The sequence below is a fragment of the Mytilus trossulus genome, chromosome 8, assembly GCF_036588685.1.
Source record: "Mytilus trossulus isolate FHL-02 chromosome 8, PNRI_Mtr1.1.1.hap1, whole genome shotgun sequence".
In the NCBI taxonomy this organism is placed as follows: domain Eukaryota; kingdom Metazoa; phylum Mollusca; class Bivalvia; order Mytilida; family Mytilidae; genus Mytilus; species Mytilus trossulus.
The window spans coordinates 18,943,387-18,966,880 of NC_086380.1; the positions used below are offsets into that span (position 1 = coordinate 18,943,387).

Here is a 23,494-nt window from a genome sequence, read left to right on the forward strand (position 1 = left end):
CTATATGGCTTGAATCTGTAGATTGGCAACTACACAGTAACAGACGTCTATATGTCTTGAATCTGAAGATTGGCAACTACACAGTAACAGACGTCTATATGTCTTGAATCTGTAGAATGGCAACTACACAGTAACAGACGTCTATATGGCTTGAATCTGTAGAATGGCAACTACACAGTAACAGACGTCTATATGACTTGAAACTGTAGATTGGCAACTACACAGTAACAGACGTCTATATGACTTGAAACTGTAGATTGGCAACTACACAGTAACAGACGTCTATATGTCTTGAATCTGTAGAATGGCAACTACACAGTAACAGACGTCTATATGGCTTGAATCTGTAGATTGGCAACTACACAGTAACAGACGTCTATATGGCTTGAATCTGTAGATTGGCAACTACACAGTAACAGACGTCTATATGACTTGAATCTGTAGATTGGCAACTACACAGTAACAGACGTCTATATGTCTTGAATCTGTAGATTGGCAACTACACAGTAACAGACGTCTATATGTCTTGAATCTGTAGAATGGCAACTACACAGTAACAGACGTCTATATGGCTTGAATCTGTAGAATGGAAACTACACAGTAACAGACGTCTATATGACTTGAAACTGTAGATTGGCAACTACACAGTAACAGACGTCTATATGACTTGAAACTGTAGATTGGCAACTACACAGTAACAGACGTCTATATGTCTTGAATCTGTAGAATGGCAACTACACAGTAACAGACGTCTATATGACTTGAATCTGTAGAATGGCAACTACACAGTAACAGACGTCTATATGACTTGAAACTGTAGATTGGCAACTACACAGTAACAGACGTCTATATGACTTGAAACTGTAGATTGGCAACTACACAGTAACAGACGTCTACATGGCTTGAATCTGTAGATTGGCAACTACACAGTAACAGACGTCTATATGGCTTGAATCTGTAGATTGGCAACTACACAGTAACAGACGTCTATATGACTTGAAACTGTAGATTGGCAACTACACAGTCACTTACGTCTATATAATACCGATATTAAAACTAGTCAGAATGAATTATTGTAAGTAAAAGCATTCTTCTAATAATCAGGATTAATTATAGAATATTTGAAGATCGAGCAAGAAAGATATGATAGATGCTATGCTTTCGAATGGTATATGACTATTCGTATAGTTAAAGACACACATCTTTTAAAGGCTTAGTAAATACTTACGATTATCTGATGTGGTTGTTCATAATCTAAGTCATTTACTTACACAAAAAATCAGCTGGATTGAAATGCTGTGCACATTTATAGCCTATTCTCTCAAAATAATCTAACGCTTCTGTTGCTTTGCCAAAATAACCAACCTAAAATTTCAAAACAAGTTTAAAAAAACGAACAGTATTTTTAAAAAGTAATCTTACTATGAATGAACGAAACTTTTTTGTAAACACAAGGGTTTGTTATTTTTATGTTTTTAATTTAGTTTGACTGGAGAAAATATGATAGAAAAAAAATTAAAAAGTAAACAACCAAATACTGAACTTAGAGGAAAATCAATTCGGAAAGTCCATTTTATATCGTGAAATTAATAACTTAAAAGATGAAATCCCTTTAAGAATTGGCTTTTAAATTCAAAGAATTTATCTCTTATTTTTCAATACATTATTGGTCTCAGTTAAGGTCAAGGAACAGTAAATGGGCTATGTCGCAGATTTTGCTAAAACTTTGCATACAACCTTGGCTCGTTGAACTACAACTGAAAATCGAAACAATAATACATTTATCTCTTTTATTATCTGAAAAATTGCAGATTGATTTCTTTTAATACGGGTAAATATTTGTATAGAAAGCACATAAAATCGGCAAAAAACCTTCTAAAATTTGTCTTAAAATCGCCAAATCTCTAATTCCACTCCATAGATTTTTCTTAAAAAACTATATATTGTTGACACATAAATTTCTGTTTTAATGATATACAATAATCATAGGGTCACCGACTTCGTTTTTTGTCTAATATTCAATTTGTTACCTTGTTGGTATTGAAAAACGTCAAAAATCAACGTTTTACGGCCTGCAACGCGATAACGTTACGATTATTTTGACGTTTTGTTGGATTTTTTCACAAAGAACGCAACTTTAAAACAAGTATACCGTAAAAACGAAGTCGGTGACCCTATCTTTATTTTGCATCATTATAACGAAAATTTATGTATCAACAACATATAGTTTTTTAAGAAAAATCTATGGAGTAGAATTAGAGATTTGGCGATTTTAAGACAAATTTTAGAAGGGTTTTCGCCGATTTTATGTGCTTTCTATACAAATGTTCACCCATTTTGTAAGAATTCAATCAGTAATATTTCAAATGATAATTGAGATAAATGCAATATTTTTTCGATTTTCAGTTGAAGTTCATCGAGCCAGAGTTGTATGCCAAATGTTGTTGAAATCGGCGACATAGTCCATTTACTGTTCCTTGACCTTAAAAAAGATTTTCAGAGGGGACTAAAAATAAACTTTAGATCATTATGGGCATTTCAATTTCAAGTGTTTATATACTTTTTTATCTGATTTATTACCCATACATATTACAGCATGAACATTATATTTTTTAGTAAATCTCATTGTTTCATTCTGTAAGGAAAAATAGGAACATATGTATGGACATATACTGGGATATGTAAATCGACCAAACAATGCCTGTCTCATAGCATGTATGTTCGTATGGTTGTTATAATATATGTCTGTCTTAGGACTCCATAATCAAATGACATGTGTTTTTGAAAGTTTTGTTACGTCCCTTTCATCTACATGCCTTCATCTATAATACTAAAATTACGAGGTCAAATTTGTCAGCCGTCATCACGTAAAAACGACGAATCAAAGAATTCAACTTTATATAATAACTTATATAGTACAAAGGTGTAGATTAAAAATTACACCACTCCAGGCCCTTTTGTTTTCCACGTAATTAATATTGCCAATAATTAAGAAGTTCCGGGTCGAGTCCGATACCGATACCAAAAGTATATTCATCTGTTACTTATTACCTTATCTGTACGTTCTGCATTTGACAGGCGCACCACCAAACGGTGTATTCAGGATATGCTATATACACGAATAAATAATCACAGGGTTGACACCACTAAATTGTCAAATTGTTACCTATTGCAGTATTTTAATCAGTAATACTTTATAAGATAACAATACGAATTCTAAAAATAAGGCGTATAGGTACAGTTTTCAATTTGTTAGCGAGCATGACGTAAAACAGCGAATCAAAGAATTCAACTTTATTTATAACTAATATAGGACAATGCTGTTGATTAAAAAAATACTCCATCCCAGGACCTTTTGTTTTCCAAATAATTTATATTACCAATAATTGATAAGTTCCAGTTAGACGGGTTCAAACAGAAAGATTTGAAAGCAGAGAAAACTGTGATAACTATCTTATAATTGGCATGACTTTATCAGATGACAATACTAATACAAAAATAAGTCTTGCGCATAGTTATATACTTTAATTCAGTCACGGACCCGCGATATCACGGGTGTGTTCTAGTATTATTAAACATCATGTTTTACTGTTAAATTTCACACTGCACTAACAAATCATTGATTTATTTACTTTTTCAAGTTACATTAGCAAAATATACTCACAAAAAGAACAATAGAAAGCATACTATATAATGAACAGCTTTGATGTAGTTGCTTCGCATCACGGTGAAGAGCTATTAGTTTCATAAGACATACACATCATTTTGAAATAATTACTGATCACTGATTTGTTACTTTATGTTGCGGCTGAGAATATCAGCAATAACCATTGGTTTAAATGAGATAAAGAATTACAGACTTTTCTCGTTCCGGATAAGTCATTAAAAGCTGGAAAATTAACTATGTGTATATCAGTTCCGATCAACTGTCATTAATTATGTTCGTTTTATTATGCATATATTGCACATTGAAATGCAATATTGAAATTTCAATTATCAAAACACGTTTATTTGTTATGTCATTCTGACATATGCACAATTTGTTTTGCTAAACAATGTTCATATACAAAGTTTTCAAAAAAGCATTATCTGTATTTTATAACTTTTCTTAATGTAGGCACACCTCCTGAGAGGCACACTCAAAATGCACACTCTTAAAGTAAATCCATTTTATATCAATCAACTATCTCAAAATACCACATGCACACATATTACATTAAATTATGATACAGCTAAGCAGTCCACAGCTTTTAAGAAAGGTAAAATAAAACAGATAAAAAAAACACATTTTAAAGGAAAAAAATACTGAACATTTTCAATGAAATCGAAAGTTACAAAACTTAGCACAATTCTGTTATTTTGCAAGATCGAGCTTAATATCGTGTCAGGGTAATTTGAATCTACAATGTCTGTTAACTTCATGAAAATCACCCTGACAATTTAACCCTGGTACTTCCATAAGCTTGAACATATCATGGCTGGTCACAAATAACACTTCTTATGTTATATTTCGTGTAAATAAATATTAACTCTGCTTAATAAATAAATACAAATATATCTGTGTATATAAAGTGAGAATCGAGCTAGTTCATTTTCACTATCATATGCGAGTATGTCTATTGTAGAATAAAGGATCATGGGAAAACTGTATTTATTTACGTTACGAAAAAACCAAAACAATTGATTTGTAGTTAGATTTCAACATATTTTAATTGTGATATGTCTTTTTAATGTACACAAATAGCACTAAAGTTCAAAAAATTGTGTTATAAAAGCAACGTAATATAGCATATCCATTACATGTATTGGAAGCGATCCATTTTAACTATAGATGCGATGAATTATCACAATTAGTGCAATCATGTCTGAAGAAGAATTGTCGAAGATGCAATGAATTTTCATTGTAGATTTATGTGATAAAAGAACTTGCAACAAATGAAAAAACTTAGTAGATTAATTTATTATTTATGATATTTTCAAATAGAAATGCAAACTCTTCATTCATTCTTCGTCAAATATATACAATGTAGCTATTCAAACTCTTAACAGAAACGCTCCTCAAAAAGTCATATTGTATTCTTATAAATACGTTTTTCTTGATTTTAACAAAAATTTAAAAGACCATTTTTTTATTCTTATATTTTTTTGCAGTAAAAGATTGATTTGGCGGAGTTAAAATCAGCACTTCGGTGTTGACATGAATTTCAATAATGTGGTCATTTTTATAAATTTCCTGTTTACAAAACTTTGAATTTTTCGAAAAACTAAGGATTTTCTTATCCCAGGCATAGATTACCTTAGCCGTATTTGGCACAACTTTTTAGAATTTTGGATCCTCAATGCTCTTCAACTTTTTATTTGTTTGGGTTATAACTATTTTGATATGAGCGTCACTGATGAGTCTTGTGTAGACGAAACGCGCGTCTGGCGTACTAAATTATAATCCTGGTACCTTTGATAACTATTTTCACCACTGGGTCGATGCCTCTGCTGGTGGACGTTTCGTCCCCGAGGGTATCACCAGCCCAGTAGTCAGCACTTCGGTGTTGACATGAATTTCAATTATGTGGTCATTTTTATAAATTTCTTGTTTACAAAACTTTGAATTTTTCGAAAAACTAAGGATTTTCTTATCCCAGGCATAGATTACCTTAGCCGTATTTGGCACAACTTTTTGGAATTTTGGATCATCAATGCTCTTCAACTCTTTATTTGTTTGGGTTATAACTATTTTGATATGAGCGTCACTAATGAGTCTTGTGTAGACGAAACGCGCGTCAGACGTACTAAATTATAATCCTGGTACCTTTGATAACTATTTACACCACTGGGTCGATGCCTCACAACAATGTCAATTACAAGAAAGCAGACATTTCCATAAGAGACCAAAGGAAGTATGTGTTAACAACCAAACGTAATCGTACAACCTTCAACAATAACCCATAAAATAAGAATGTAAAAGGTTTTGCATAAAAATGGAGAGCTAAAATATAGAACAAAGGACTTTCTCAGCGTTTGAATCATATGTCTTTAGCAGCGTAAAACAATTGAGTGCTGACTATAAGAATGACAATAGTATTGCGGGTTTGTTTGTTTGGTTGGTTTGGTTTGTATTTATTTGTTTTTTTTGGGGGGGGGAATGGAGGATAAGTTAGAGCGAGGCTACAGTGAAAGTTTTAAGCTTGGAAAAGTTTCCCGTAAGATTTCAAAGAAAAAAGAATCACTTGCTGTATCAATACGATTTTTTAAACATACTTTGTTTTGTCTGAACGATTATCAGTAATTTTTTTTCAAAGTTCGATAGAACACTTAAACAAATTCACTATTTTATGAAAGGGTGGACTAGGATATGTCAGAGAATAAGGACGAGATAACCTAGAGAACACTAACAAAACTAAGATTTCTTAGCTTTTTTATTTCAAAATTCCAAAATAAATAAATATTTTTGATAAAGAATTACGCGGGAGGAAGTGATCAATGTGTTCCACTTTTCTATATTTAAATATTTTTATGAATAAAAATCAAATTTGCCTTAATTATAATTAAAAATGAGTAAATGGAAAAACTACCCAACGAAAATACACTTTTATTTTAATATTGGTAATATCACTAAGCTTTTATATTTTCTGTGTCAAACACACAATCTCTGTAGTAATGACTCCATACTAAGATATTTCACTTCATTCATTTTTTTCTGCATTTTTTTATATTGTGAATTCTTAGTATAATTATATTAAAATGTAGCCTTAATTTTTATTTAAAAAAACTGAATCTAAAGCCAGATATATCAAACATTTTTGTTTCCATCTACAAATGTATCCCTTTTCAGGACTTTAACAATCAACGTAAACACGACTGGAAAGTAAAATGCGTACTCGGCTGTCTGTAATTGACCATTTTTAGACACCCTCCTAAAAAAAAACAAGCTGGGGGTAGGGTTCAGAGATGCAAATTAAGTACTTAGATCAATATTTTATCTTTTCGTGAATGGTTTATTACCCCTTCTGTGGCATGTCAATTACGAAATGTGCAAACTGCAATAGTATCTAAACAGCACAGACAATGAATAATAAAGAAATTATTGTGTACATATATCAAAGGGAAACTTCTTGCAAAGCATTATTATTTATAGTTCATTATTGTATTTAGTAGAAAAAGAGAATTTGGTGAAAATAAAATCACTTTTTTTGTAGAAAATTCACAGACCTTTGTACAGAGATTTGATTTTTGTTATGTTTAGCATGGGACCAACACAAGGGTACATTATCCTTAAAAATCTATTTAAAAGTATTTGAAACTAACGTTTGCTTTGTTAATTGTGTCTTCAATTTCAAAAATTAAAATATCTCGTAGCTCCATACTACCAATTGAGTATAAAACAAGTATATAAGTTTAAAAAAAGAAATTCTTAGATTAAACACCTACATTTATCTTTAAAGGTCATAACAGTTTAAAACAATACAAATAGACACACACAAAAAACTGGCTTAATTTCAACTGGTTATCAACCCGAATCGCTGTAAGATAAACTATAAGCTCACCTGTGTCAGGGGTCGTGTGAACCGTTCATTCATTGTCTTGGCGTCCACAATTACAAAATGAGGAGGATTGGTTGGGTGGAAGTGGGAAGGGGTATGCGGAGCGCTTACAAACATGTCTATGCGGCATAGGCCTTGGTCATTGTTGAAGCATTAATGTTAGGGGCGTTAAATATCTTAAGAAAACTATTCTTATTTTAGATACTATATATTGTTATCTGATATAGGACGAAAGATGTTGCCCTTTTATGTAATGATGTTATACAAGTTAAGATCATTTGAAAACACATATTAAACAGCCAAATGGATGCACAAGAGCTAAAATAGGAGTCATAGATCCTATTGACAACAATGATCTGCCCAATTTTATTGATTTTGTAACATTTGTTTCAAATATGACCAACTTCTTATCCAAAATCACCAGCACCGTATCAGGACCCACCAGCACAATGACAGAACCCACCAGCACAGTATCAGGACATGAATAAATTGAGAAAATGCTAAATTTTAATAAATTGCAATGTTTTTTTTCACAAAATAGTTTTGTCGTGTGGATTGCGGTATAGAAAGCAGACTCTATGAGCATTTTTGTTTTAGGTTTTCAGTTCGAGATTTTCTAAAAAATGAGCATTTTTGTGTTACGCTTACTGAAACAGTTTAGAGGGTAAATGTTTTAATGGTTTACATATGAACCCATAAGAAGCAAAATTGAAAAATCTCAACTGTTTTCTTCCATTTTTTATGAGTGAAAACTTAAAAAATCATCATTTTCGTCTTTGTTTCCATTTTTTCATTGATCATCAGCACCCGTCAGGACCGAATCACCAGCACAGAACGTTCTCTCGCAGGACAACCATACCCACCGTGTGTTTTTGTTTTACTACAGACAAGGTAACAGATTGTTTAAAATACATTAAAAAACTCGGTGACGTTATGAAAAAATCTTTGGGGTGAAAATTTTGTTGATTTCAAGGTAAATATATGAAAGTTTTTGTCGATTTCATGTCATTTCTATCAAAAAATGTTCACCTATTTTGAAAGAATTTATTCAGTGTTATTAAAGAGATAAAGAGAGAAAAAGGCATATTTTTTTTCGATTTACAGATAGAGTTTTACAATCCAAAGATGTATGTAAAATCTGTGATATAGTCCATTTACTGTTCCTTGACCTTTACTAAGGGCTGAAAAACAGTTGTACATTAATATATACAATATCAAACATTTACAGGCACAACAAGCTATAAATAAATAGCAAGTCATATCCAGTGGCTTTATAAAGGTAAGAAACAAACATTGATTTAAAAGAAATCAATAAGATATTGAGAAACTAATGAACTTAAATGAATTCATGTTGAGTTAGGTTCAGGAAGATATTACATTTTCCTTGTACATGAAATACAATCGAAACTTACGTTGCCGTCCATCAACAATAGTAACGTTGAAAACATATGATAAACTTGACTAGACGGTTGATGTATTGTAGCTATTATAGTTTTGTTGTACTGGGTGGCATAGTTCTTAAGCTGGATCATCAGTTTATGGGCTGTTGAAGAGTCCAGTCCGGATGTAGGCTCCTGTAAATTAACAATAGATTGTTAGGAATCAAGTTATTTAGTAAAAAAACAAGATTGCAGGATTTTAAAAATTAAATGAGTTTGAAGGATTTATATGTCTTTAGCACATAAAACTAAACAGCTGTATATGTCAAACTGCAGTCTGCAGCTAATTTTTGCTGTCTCCATATTAATGTATGGCAAATGTATAGAAGAAGAAAAGATTTCAACACTTACTGAATTCCTAGAACAATATCAACTAAATTATACATTAGTGAATCATGTAAATGTGAACTTTTATATAGGCGCATTGAATTTATACCTAATAAATATGCATGTAAACAATGCATTTCGAAATACATTTGCGTCACAATTTGGTTTTTAATTTGGATCCCATTATTTTCTTTCAATACTAATTTTACGGCACTTGACACGAAACGTTTTGATATATGTTGTATGTCGAATTCGAACTCGTGAAATATGTTTCTTAAGATATAAACCCCTGGATGAGTAAGTGAGTTCATACTTATTTTTCAGACTAATCTGAGTGCTAAATATGGCTAGCACATTCTTACATCACTCGTCGAATTGCTTACATAGGATTATTTTTACCGAATACTACGAAAATATTCATTTATTCATGAAGGTGATTACATTGTTTAGTTGTCAAGCTTTTAAAAACAAAATTTGCCTATTTTCAAATAAAATCCTATTCCTAATATAATATAATAAAATATGTTCAAAAGTACTATGCCGATTTTTTTTTAACTTTAGATCCAATTCATCATAATCATAAAAATGTCTAAAGGGAAGGATACACCTTTATCCATATTCTAATAAAACCTTTGTTAAAAGAATGATTCATTTTTTTTAATTGAATCAGTCAACGATACACAGTTGAGATCAATTCTAACCTCTCATTAGAACTGTCGGAATAATCTGTCATAGAACTGTTCTACACTGTCCTAGAACAGTTCTGCTTAGAACTGTTTTAAGTAGAATTGTCAGGATTAGTTTTAGTGTAAACCTGTCTCATACTTTTCTAGGTAGAAGTCTAAAACTGTTCTGGGTAGAACTGTCCAAATCAGTTCTAGTCGTAAACTCTTCATTTGAAGATCACATGAACGCAGATTCAATTAGACTTGTAGGCTTACATCATTAATTTTCAAATCTTTATCAGCCAAAAATCGTTTTTATTGTTGTTTTGTAGACTACACGAAAGCTTTTGACACTGTTCAAAGATATATGTAATGATATAAACTATCAAAAATTGGTATTCAAGGTAAATTTGTAATGGTAATCAAAGCAATTTTTTCTAATATCAGTTCTTGTGTAAGTGTTGATTGGTTCAATTCTGATTGATTTACTAATGCAGTAGGTTTGATGCAAGGTGAAGTATTATCACCTATATTTTTTTAAGGTAGTATGTCAACGATTGTGAAATAGCTTTTATAAATAGTTGGTCTTTTCCTTATGAGGTGAAGGAACTAAATTAATTTTTATATACGCTGACTATATGGTTATTTGTTCAGAAACTCTATATGAATTACAAATGTTACTTGATATGTTGTATGATTATACCTCCAAATGGTCACTTAGTGTGAATATAGCAAAAACAAAAATTGACGTTTTTAGAAAGGGTGGGAAAATACATGACAATGAAAATTATGTTATAATACCCAGGAAACAAAAGTCGTAGATAAGTTAAGCTATCATGGTATTTTGTTAACTTTTAATGGTAAATAGAATCTTTTACAGCAGAAACTCTTAAAACAGGTTGGAAAAGCCGTCTTTGCCTTATGGACTAATGTAAAAGATATTTATTTGAATTTTGTAACTTTACTTTCACTGTTTGATACTTATATAAACATACTGAGTGTACATTGTAATGGTTGTGAAATTGGAGTGCTCATAAGGCACCAACTATAAAAAGGATACATCTAGGCTATTGTAAAAGTGTTATGAGAGTAATAAGCTCTACTAGTAATGTCATGGTGTACTATTAGTTAGGTTAATAGCCATTATTGCACATCAGAAAATGTCGAATTTCTAAATACTAATTTAAGCTGTTATGTATTTTGAAAAAACGGTTACTGTTTTTTATAAGATGATTTATAAAAATTTCCAAATAATATGACAAACTGGTTGTATTTTATTAAAAAATAGTTGCTTAGTACAGGTTTAGGTGTAATCAAGGTTTATATTTAGATAGTAAGCTCTCTAGCTCTTTTTACTTGATAATTAAGCAACGCATACATGTATAATTTTCTGTACGAAAGATTTTGACAGCCAGATAAATAATTTACTTAAATGTACAAGTAATAGCTTCGTCGCTAGCCAAGGGTCACGCTCCACTTCCCTCCTCTCCAACCTTGGAAGATTAAGATAAAATTTCGGAGACATAAGGTAATGATTTTCATTGGTTGCAGTCGAAACTCGCTGCATCCAATCAAAAAGCGCCTAAAACTATGATCACGTGTAAATGTAGAAAGTGTATGTAAACAATTGCAACGTGCTTATTGTGCAACAAGTCTTTACATCCCCGTAAACATACAACTATATTTAGTGACAAATGGAATGATTTTAATCAACTAATAGAAGTTCCTGTGTGTGTTTCATGCACGAATGCATAAATGTCAATGTATATTGTCGTTTTCTGCTTTACCAAGTGTGTAGAATCTAGACACTACCGTGTGTTTACCTACAAATTGAAGAGTTCAAGTGCTACCATAAGTCAAGAATAATGTATTCCGAATTGGCGTGACTTCAATCTACCGATAGATGGCGCAAAATTGTTATCATAAATGTTGGCTTAATCTGCCAAGGGTGGATAGGATGGAAGTGGATCGTAACCCTTGGCTTGGCTTGGTTATAGATATATCAATGGTTCAAATTTTTTGTTAACAATATTATTTATGAAAACCATTTTCAGTTATTTATAAGACATGTATTACCAAAATAAGACTTATTATTCATGATTTAACTATAGAATGTAGACGTTATTCTGCAAATCCAAGCAGCAAAAGACTATGTAGTTTTTGTAAAAATGACATTGAAGATACGATGCATTTTATTTTAAAGTGTCCTACTTATCAATTTCTTAGATCTTAATTTACCAAACCATTGTATTGGAGAAAACCTTATATGAATAAATATACAATTAATGAGTTCTACTAGTCTTAGAGAATAATGTCAATTCATATTTCGTTATTTTAAAAAATTAAGATCTAACATGATGTAATATGGGGACGAAGTCCCCAATAACAGTAGACAAATAAAAAAAAATCATAAAAAAATCGGAAAAATTTTCCCGAAATTTCCATTGTACTAATGAACTCAAAATCGTTCAAATTTTTTTGATGTCATGTTTTGAAATCCCGCATCTGCGCAGAAATCTACAATGCATTTCCTTTTTTCGGTCTCGTTTGTATGAAACTTTGAGTAAATATATATTTATCAGTCTAGTATAAAAAAGGAAGGAATGCAATACCAATTTCGTTTTTAGTAGTTCCTTGATATGAAAAAACGTAACCTGATGATAGCGTTTCTTTGTTTACATTGCATATGACGTCATAACTTAAATAACGTCACAACTAAAATTCCTAACAACAGAATCAAAATTTGAAACGTTACGGTATTTTAGTCCAGTCAAACTAAGATTTAACCTCAAACTAATTGCAACAGAAAATGTTTTAGTTCTTATCTATAGCATAATGTCCTTAATACACTCAGGAAAAAGTCCCATAAAATCTAACTTGAGAAAAATAATTTATACAGACTTCGTCCCCATTTACAAGTAATGCCTGCCTCAGAAAATTTTCCGAATATTTCATTCTTCTAATGAACAAATGATGAACTCAAAATCGTTATTTTATTTTTTTCAGATCTACTTCCGTTTCCGGTTTTCTTCCCGTTTCTGGTTTTGTTTGCATGAGACTTTGAATAAAATCTATTAACATATCAAGAAAGGAAGGAATTCAACACCCAATCATTTTTAATAATTGTTTGATATGAAAAAAACGTAAACCTGGATATTTTAAAAACAGCCTTTCTTTGTTTACATTGAATATGACTTCATAACTTAAATAACGTCACAATTAAATCCCTAACAACAGAATCAATATCGGAAACGTAACGGAATTTCCGTATCTTTTATCAACATGTTTAACTAAAAAGAAAATAATACAAATTTCGTCCCCATTCACAGGTAATGTACATTGAGACTTATATTTTCTCTTGTAGAGTTTTCAAATTAAATGGTTTATTGCAATAATACATCATATATGTATATCATATTTATTTAGTAATTGCTATATCATGTCACTGATCAGTAACATCTTGTTACGAGGAGCGTTAAATACTAAGTCGTAATGTTTTAATAAAAAGTGTATATAATCAGTCTTCTTACATCGATCAACATTATATCAGGATCTGTCAGGAATTCACATGCTATATTGGCTCTTTTCCTTTCACCACCAGACAATCCACGGACAACAAAGTCACCTATAACTGCAGCAGCAAAATATACATCGTTAACTTGTTTCCTCTTGTAAGATCAAGGTTTTAAACATGTTAAATAGTTAAGCAAAGCGAAAAAAGTAAAATAGATTAGAGCACAAAAAATGCATGATTTAAGGTAAATTAAAACTGCGAATTTAAAATTACATTTCATTTTAGGAATTTTATCACCTAATTCTTAGTGCAAATAACAGGTCTACAAACGTGTTTTTTGCTATTGAATATCTTGATTCTATGACATTTACAGTTTAAGTCACTGTGATAGTTTCATTTGTAAGTCCTCTTACGGTTCCCAATGTATCATGTCGATTATCTAAAACTCAAGAATGTATTTTCAACAAACGATATGCACTTTTCACTTTTTAATGTTATAGGTGCATTAGCTGTCAGACTCGTGTCCATCGATTTTACTCACATGCTCATGTCTAATTAATATACTTTAATATACATGTATATCCAAATTTCAAAAATTCTAAAATTAAAAATTTAAAAAATAAAAAAATTAAAAATGCATGGATAATATTTATGAATTTAAAGTTGCATGTATCTTTTTGTTCAGTCGTCATCATACAAATCCCCGATATGACCTTCAGAGGTCGTATAAAACCCGATATAAACATTGATCTAAAACAATATAGATAGATAGCGACTACAAACATTTTTTTTTTCTAGTTTTTTTTCATATATTAGGTAAAAAACTATTTTTATCATCATTGTTACGTGTATACAAATGATTGATTGTGGATCGAATCTTTCTAAAAAATAGTTCATCTTTGTTTCAAGTTTAATGTAGGCTCCCCCCTGTAAAAAGTTGAACAGGCGTAACTCATTGACATATAAGGGATTTAATAGCAGGTAACATTAAACGGATTCGATGAGGTCAAATTATTTACTAGCAAGTGACTAAATTAACCAATGAATAAAATTGAGAATGGAAATGGGGAATGCATCAAAGAGACAACAACCTGAATGTTTATCACCTAATATTAACAAAGTCAATCAAACTGGCTGGAAAACGCTAATTGGTACTTCACTATTTCACTTTTATCAATTAATGATTGTTTTATATATCTCGCAGCTTGAATTTTCAACACGAAATCAAGATTGTATAACAATTCTTTATTATTTTAACTTTGAAATGTCCTTTAAGCCTCCTTTGTAAAATTAGACCAAATCATTCAGTAGGTATGGACTTCGTTAATTGATTTGACATTTCTTATTGTCTTTTATGATAAGGGATGTTTTGATTCACTGAATGCTTTTAAATATGTTTTTTTTTGTAGTAGTGTAATTAGTTTACCTGTGTTTAGACATTTGGTCAGATCTAATGCATTCACTATGTCAACTATTCTGGCTTGTTTATCCTTCCAAGTGACAGACTCTGGAATGCTAATCATTGCTGTAAACTATAAAGATGTACCAATGTTACTCACACACACGTTTACAAATCCCAAATAAAAAACGGTTTGTTTTACACCACTGTATTGATAATTTCAATCATTTTTCAATGATAAGGATAACATAAAAAAAATCTGTCGAAAAGGTAACATTTGTGGGGTTTTTTTTTATAAATAATATCATATAAAAAGTATTATGTGTTGCATTTATTGCATTGGTTTTGTTTTTAGCATATTTCATTGATAAATCATTGATAATTCGAGTAGAACTAATGCTGTACCCCCCCCCCCCCCTTCCCTTAAAAAAACAATCTAAATAAAATATTGATCTCTGATTTTGTTATACTACATATGTAGTATAACGAAATCAGAAATCAATATTTTAATTAGATTGTACCACCACCACTTCCTGTTGAGATTAATGCCTTATGATTAACAATGAAATATGTAGAACAATCCTTTTGTGAAGGATTCGCAGGTGAGACTAAAGATAATATATTGACATTGCTTAGACCATACAAGATATGAACTATAAAAGTTTACACCAATAAGAAGATATGGTACAATGGCCGTTTAAGCAACTATTACCAACATACCACTTAAAGTCATAAGAAGCCTCAAATTAAAAAAAAAATGCACATAATTTTAGTAACGGATAGTTTTCTTTATATAACTTATGTTCATATACTTTTTTCTGAAGAAAGTTAATTTGTCCACATTTAGAAGAAGTTTACTTTACTTAACTTCAATTAATTGCTTCTAGGAAGTAATTCGCCGACAAATTTTCCGTATATGCATTTGATCTTAGTGTGGCCCTCCACGTTAAAATCCGGTGATCGCAATACGCATGTATCTGTCATTTAAATAAACTATTATCTGATTGTTTATGTTATACACATGCTTATTGTTCATTGTTGACAAACGGGTGACAATCGTTAAACTTCGGCTTTACAACATAAACTTTAATTACCTGCCATATTTGTTAAATCATAACAGATAGAGAGACAAAAATGACGATTATACGATATTTTTGCGTAAAAAAATATAAAATCGTGCACAGAATGATAAGTTTATGATATATACATGCATTGGTTGAAGAATTGCATAAACATTATTTTTACCAGTCACTCGTTTCATATGACTTTAACGTACATGTAATTAGCAATTATAAGTTTCCAGTACACCTTTCAACAATGAGCAAAATCTATACTGCATAGTAAGAAGAAAATTCACCGACATGACACACATTTACATATTTCAAACAAGAAAATAAACTCGTAGTTGTCATCTTAATAATGGTATGATAAGGCTATTAATACATATCAACGCTACACAGGTAGTAAACATTTCCCAAAAATAATCATTATAGATATAGGAAGATGTGGTGTGAGTGCCAATGTAAATAACAATTTAAAAAGTAAACCATTATAGGTTAAAGTACGGCCTTCAACACGGAGCCTTGGCTCACACCGAACAACAAGATATAAAGGGCCCCAAAATTACTAGTGTAAAACCATTCAAACGGGAAAACCAACGGTGTAATATATATAAACAAAACGAGAAACGAGAAACACGTATATATTACATAAACAAACGACAACTACTGTACATCAGATTCCTGACTTAGGACAGGTGCAAACATTTGCAGAGGGATTAAACGTTTTAATGGATCCAAACCTTCTCCCTTTTTCTGAAACAATAGCATATCATCACAACATACAAAAACATACAAAAAAATATCAATATGCATGATAGTAACCGTTACAGCATATATAAAGCCCCCTAAGGGAGTTAATGCCGGTAGAGTTTTGACTTACATGTAATGTTTCTGAGAGAGTTAAACTGGACATAAAAACATCATCTTGCAACACATAACCAAGTCTGCATCTGAGCTGCTTGTTAAGACAGTGTCCATTTAAAGTTATTTGTCCTGATGTTGCCTGAACTCTTCCCGCAATTGTATCTAAAAGTGTTGTTTTTCCAGAACCTGAAATAAAGAGTAACATAATAAAAGAGAAAACTTCAAGGAGGAGGTTATGTTTGTTTTAAAAAATATTCTGGGGTCTGTTGGTCAAGTTGTGATTAAACTAATCATATGATTAATTAATTGCATGATTAGTAAATACAATAATAAAATTGCGTTGTTCATGTATTCCAAAAGATGGTAAACCAAAATAATTTCTTATATATTGGAGACCTGTTACTCTTCTAAATTCTACATATAAATTGGCATCAAGCTGTGAGAGAATTGTGTGATCAAACTGGTTTTGTTCCAGATAGATATATAGGTGAAAATTGTTGATTAATATATGATATTCTACATTTTACTGGATAAAATAATATTCCAGGAGTTATCTTGCTGATTGATTTTGAGAAGGCATTCGATTCCATATCTTGGTCATTTCTTTATGATATATTAAAATATTTTTATTTTGGTGAATCCGTTATATCCTAGGTTAAAACCTTCTATAACAATGTAACAACTGCGGTGACAGAAAACTGTTGTCTGTCAGAATTCCTCACTATAGAGAGAGCCTGTAGACAGGGAAAACCTTTAGCTCCTTATGTTTTCTTGCTTTGTGCAGAAATATTAGGCATTTTGGTAAGAAATAGTAAGGAGATAAAGGGTATTACTATAGATGATACAGAATTTGTACTTTCTCAAAATGCAGATGATACAGCATTGATATCATATGGCTCGTCAGAATCGCTCGATGCATCTCTTTGTGTTCTCCAATGCTGAAATCTCGGGACTAAAGATAAATATTGAAAAAAAAACAGTGTTTTTCGGATAGGTGGCAAACACATAGCCAGGATTAAATCTGTGTAAAGTGTGGATTGAAATGGGGCCTTCAGTTCATTTAAACTGATTGGTATTAATTTTTTGAGTCGACCCAGATAGAATGATTAATTAAAATTATAGGCCAGTTTTAGATAATATAAACAACATTTTGAAAAAATGGTCAAAACAGTATCTCACCCCCTTTGGAAAAAATTACCATTCTAAATACGTGGATAGATCAGATTTTCAATACTGCGAAATGGATACGGACTTGACCTATATTGGTCTATCAACCGGCCCTGATCGGAGCATGTCAAGACGACGTCGAACCCAATTGGTTTCCCCGCACCTGCCGCACCATTCATGTACAGTACCATAAACGTACACCGGTTTTTTTCAAGGTCGAGTACGAAGGTGAGGTCATGCTCGGTCTCTGGCCCAAGACATACATCGTACAAAAGATTACGAACATTCACACTTCCAGCACAAGGATGGCCCCCGTTCGATTGTTAAGACGTGCTAAGAGACTTCATGTCAAACGTCTCGTTCACCGTCCCTGACAAGTCTGCGAAGTCAAATTTAGTTCTAAAGGAAACACTGAACGTCACGTCAAGACTTTCCGCCACATGCTCAACACACAGCAAGTCGGAAAAGGCAGCCTCTAATGATTCAGAGCTCGTGATAACGGCGTCTCTGCGTACAAACAAAAAAGGAACGTGTTCTCGTATTTTTATTGTAAACGTGTGTTGGAGGATGGAGTATCGACCTCTCGATTTAGAATTGTGTCCGATCACAAAAGAAGATCTGATTGAAAGGAACGATCCTCTGGAAGTCGACGAACCTAAAAAACTAATGAAAGTCAACCTAGACGACCACTACCAATACATGATTCACAAACATTAAAAGTGACACTGAATAACAATCTGTGGGACTGTCATGTTGATATTTTCAGAGAATTTCTTTCTTTTTTTTTAAAAAGTGTAAATTGACAGGTCTTTTTGTATTGTTTTTACTTTGATGTATCAATTTGAGACGGTAAGTATTTTGTTAGGAATTTTAAACGTTCGAAAATTCTTAATGAGTTGAAACGAAAGCGTTCAAAAATTTAATAGAAATAACGTGAGAATATATATCTTTTTTCAAAATTGAGTTATTTTTGTGCGTTTATTTTTCATAAGAATAGCTTTTTGATGGCTACAAAAACGAATAATTTAATGTTGGATGTAACGCGTCTTCTGATTGGCTGACGTTATTTTGTTATGATCCCATTGACATAATTTAGTCATGTGACCGTGACATCATCAACGTTTTTTCATGGTTTTCTACGGTTTAAAATGGAATCTAGAATTAAATTATAAGAAATGACTAATATTTTATCTGTCTATTCAAAATAACATGAAAAATGTGATGCACACTGTTAAATAACCCGCTACGTGCGTAATGCAGTGTGCACCAAATTTTTTATGTTATTTCTTCATATTACAGTCATTCCTTAAATACGTTTGAAAAGGAAATAAGTTTACATAACTTTTTTGAGTAAGAAAAGATGCATTCAATTTTCTCCTTTTATCAATTTAAGATGACAATAAATGGATAATTTGGAAATTTGACCGATCAAAATTGATGATGAACAGAACTGGAAGCTTTCAAAAACTATAAATAGAAATAACGAAGGCATACATGTATCTATTTTTTTCAATATTGAGTTATTTCTCTGCGTCCATTTTTCTTAAGAATTGATTTTTAATTTATCAAAAATGTGAATGAATTAAGTAAACGTTTGTTTTTGTTCTGTAAATGATGTTTGCTTATGTATGTGAACTTCTTGGGAAAATACATTATATTAACTTGTATCTAATTAATGTCATGTATCTAATTATTGTCATGTTTTTTTTTCTTTCGGGTCAAAGATGAAATGTCGAAAAGTACTTTTCTTCGTAGAAAATATTTCTTGACGAGCCATCTAAAAACAACAAACTCCTTAGTCTAGTCTATATGCTTTCTACCAAAGTCTTTGCATTGGTACAAAATACATATTTTGATGAACACATAGTTAAAGCGAAATCCAGATTTGTTTGTCCTTGACCGGAATGCCGGGTGGTCCAAGTTTCCTTTTCTTGGTTCCCTCTCCCGTTTGCTTCCTTTTCTGTTCGGAAAGGAATTTTTGATATATTTCGGAAGACACTTGAATCATTTTCTCCATGTCTCTACGATATCTTACAGGCGAACGACGGCAGCGGCCGCTCTTTGTTAAACACGGTCTTTCTTTTCTGTTCGATGATTTTTTTCCCAAAACGTAAATGATCTTTCTAAATCGCTTCAGACGAAGTTCCTCTTCGGCTGTCCAGACGATCGTTTCTTTGATGGGGTTGTGAGCAATTTCGCACAGGGCTTTCAGTTGTGATTTGTCGACGGTTTTGTGCAAGGCTTTGCGTTGGTCTTCCTTGGCCACTCTGAATAGGTACTGAAAGTGTCGGTGGTCTTCCAGTAGTCGACTCATGTCTTTTAAGTGCTCCTTTGTCGGCCTCTTATGATTTAACGTAGATAATGGGATCTTCATCGAGAAACACGTGGGTTTTCAAACGTTACGTATCCTCGGAATGCGGTGACATGTCCACGATCAAATATCAGTAAGGTGTCGACGTTGCATCTTTGTAGGCTGCCATCAGTACTTTAGACTATCCGGGATAGAGTTGTCGACCTAAGGTTGCGATCTGAGAGATTTCACACACGTTTTTCATCAACACCAAGTAAGTGGTGTTCAGGGCGATGTTTCTCTATCTACCTCCTTGTACGTAAAGATTCTGGGTTAAAAACAAGACACTCAGTCGTCCGTGATGACACTCTGTGTAAAGAGTAGTTCCATGTTGACGCCACGTACCACGCGATGCAATCAGGAGATGACGTCTGTCTGTAGTAAAGTCCTGTACTGTTTCCAAAGAAGTTTGACCCTCTTGAAACACAAATAAAAATATAGTTTTTTCCATGTCTTCAAAGAGTGGTTGATGAATGTCGTAGCAATACTGGATAAGGCGTATCCAATGGCACTGCTCAGCAACGTGATCCACATTGCGCTCTTGCCGTTTTGCATCGACCTTGATGCGATCGAGGTGAGGATGATGACGTAGACGACGATCATCTGGAAGAAGTAGATGAGTTCCAATTTGGGAATTTGACTGTCCATCACATGCCATCGTTCGTTGCCGTGTGTAATGCTTTCATGCTCTATCTTTGACGAGTAGTACGTGGTCTTTCTCGTATGAACGTTTTTACTTTACTTTGCGATCGTTTTTGGTAGATCTTCGGTGCCTAAGTCTTTCAAGATGTCTCGAAGAGATTGCGATCGATATTTTTCCGGTACGAAATGTATGCAAAAGGATAAAACTGGGTCGCTGTCCTCCGGTTGGATGGTGTCTGGAGTGTAGAGATAGGTCGATCCCAGGACTCGCTCGAAGCGATGATGATAATCTCTCGGACGATGTCCTAATGAGTCGAAAAATGTTCGAGGACATTTCAAGGGAAAATGAAATATGGTTCAGTGAGTAACTGGTCGGGCACCTATAACGGTGTTGACAACGTACGTCTCTGGTCTGTCTGGTCATATCAATTCGTCCGCACATATGGGTTTGACGTGATGAGTTTTCAACGCTCTTTTTACTTCTCAGTTGTTCATTGCAGCATGACACGTCGGGATTGATCCACGTGCATGACCTTGGGGAACTTGCCGTGCATCGACACGGTCACGCTCTCCGATAGTGCATTGGCAAATTTGAGAACATATTTTCAAATTGTGGTGTAAATATGTTCAGAAATAAAAGAGTTATTTACATTTTATTTGGCACGCGTCGATCTTGTGTAATGTGTCAGTTGTCACATTGTTGATTAAATCCAATGAAGCTTGACGAATTTATAATATATATATGCTGGATTGATAGTTATGTTTTTACAGAACTGACAAATTTAATTTAAGTAGTTATATGGTTTAACAGAATGGAAATGTTTTTGAGACATGGTTATTATATAGTTATAATTGAGTTTAATTTCTATAGTCTTTCATAGTTCTTTATAGGATGGCACTTTACAATTATTCGTTACACCAAATACCTGAAGGGCCCATAATTGCTAGGAGGTCTCCACTTTGAGCTACTGCGTTGATACCATTGAGAATTGTCTTATTCTTCATAAGAACAACCAGATTTTGAACAACTAACATTGATGCGGATGATTTCGTCTTCATTTTTCTACAACAAAGAATATAATTTAATACAGGATTTACTGTTCGTTACTTTGAAATCTGAGTCAGTCAGTAAGATTATTATTGTTTTTACCACACAAACGGTGTAAAATGCATGAAACATATAATAATATGAATATATATATAATTCGTCTAAATAACAGCTAAACAATGTTAGATCTGTAAATTCGCTTCGCATTTTTTTTTTTCTTTCCTCGCCGGGATTCGAAATCATGCTACTGAGATGTAATGTCACCAAATCGCCTTCACTTTGCCCGAAGCGCTAGACCACTCGCCACTTTTCACAGAGAATATTTTATTAGATCTAGTGAGTGATTTTGGTCAGCTGAAGCGCCAGAAAATAAAATTACAGTTTGATTTGAGAGGCTGTAAAATTTTACGATGAAAATAGTTGGTAGTTCACACGTACGTATATTTGGAACTTTTATTTATAATAGACATGCATTACATAATTTCAACTTAATGAACTGTGAGGTGAAATGTCGTGGGATCGGCGGCGAAAAAGTTTCAAATTCAGATAATGTTCATAGAGAAAAATTGTCCCGAACACGTTATTGTTCACATTTGTGGAAACAATTTTTCTCGTTTCAGATTTCATAAATAAAAAGAAAATTTCTTCCAACATTTTTTTGAGAGGATTATTTTCAACAGCATAGTGAAGTGCTAAAGGCAAAACAAAATTTTAAGTTCATTAGACAGCATTCATTCTGTGTCAGAAACCTATGTTGTGTCAACTATTTAATCACAATCCAAATTAAGAGCTGAATCCAGCTTAAATGTTGTGTCCATACCGTTCAGGGTTCAACCTCAGCGGTCGTATAAGGCTGCGGCCTGCGGAGCATCGGGTTAAACTTCAATTGATTAAGTTAATCATATATGTATGAATTGCATCATATTTAAAAGTATAATAAATTTCATTACGCCTTTTTTATGATTTTTTTTCATGTTTTGACGAAATATTTTAGCAACAATATTTGTGAGCGAAAGGTTGGGCTACTGTTAGTATTTAGAAAACTGTCATTAATTTTGCAGAATTTGTCAACCATTCACCTTCATTCATGACTTCACAACTACATCTCTAGTGACGCAATTGGTTAAGAATTGTTTTGGAACTAAAACGTTCCGTTTTACCAATATTTTTATTATTTTTTTACATAATCGCTGTAAATAACAATCAGATTCTTTAAGGCCATGATCTATTCTTTTTCCTTCAACGTTAGGAATAATTAACATTGCGAAAGTTTTGATTACTTTTCTTTTAAATATGTAAATGCTAAGTGGTTTATGCATATCAGCCCAGTGGTAGATCCATATGTACAAATACTGGATATAGATAGTGTTAAAATGCAAAATATAATGTTGAAATTTCCTACACGTAGAAATATGTTTTATATTTTTCAGCAATAATCTTCTTAAGCACAGTAGTATTTGGTGGGGTTGTACAAGATCCA

The 23,494-nt window shown here is 32.4% G+C and overlaps 1 protein-coding gene and 1 pseudogene across 1 annotated transcript; one reads left to right on the forward strand and one right to left on the reverse strand.

Moving 5' to 3' along the window:
* Positions 1-1,263: 1,263 nt before the first annotated feature.
* On the reverse strand, positions 1,264-22,025 carry LOC134681470 (uncharacterized). The gene is made up of 6 exons (XM_063541107.1): positions 21,893-22,025; positions 16,824-16,993; positions 14,910-15,015; positions 13,500-13,600; positions 8,951-9,112; positions 1,264-1,365 (listed from the first exon to the last, which is right to left on the reverse strand). The coding sequence occupies exons 1-6, from the start codon at positions 22,023-22,025 to the stop codon at positions 1,264-1,266; spliced, it is 774 nt and encodes a 257-aa protein (XP_063397177.1).
* LOC134681471 (uncharacterized) lies at positions 17,966-18,691 on the forward strand (annotated as a pseudogene).
* Positions 22,026-23,494: the final 1,469 nt, after the last annotated feature.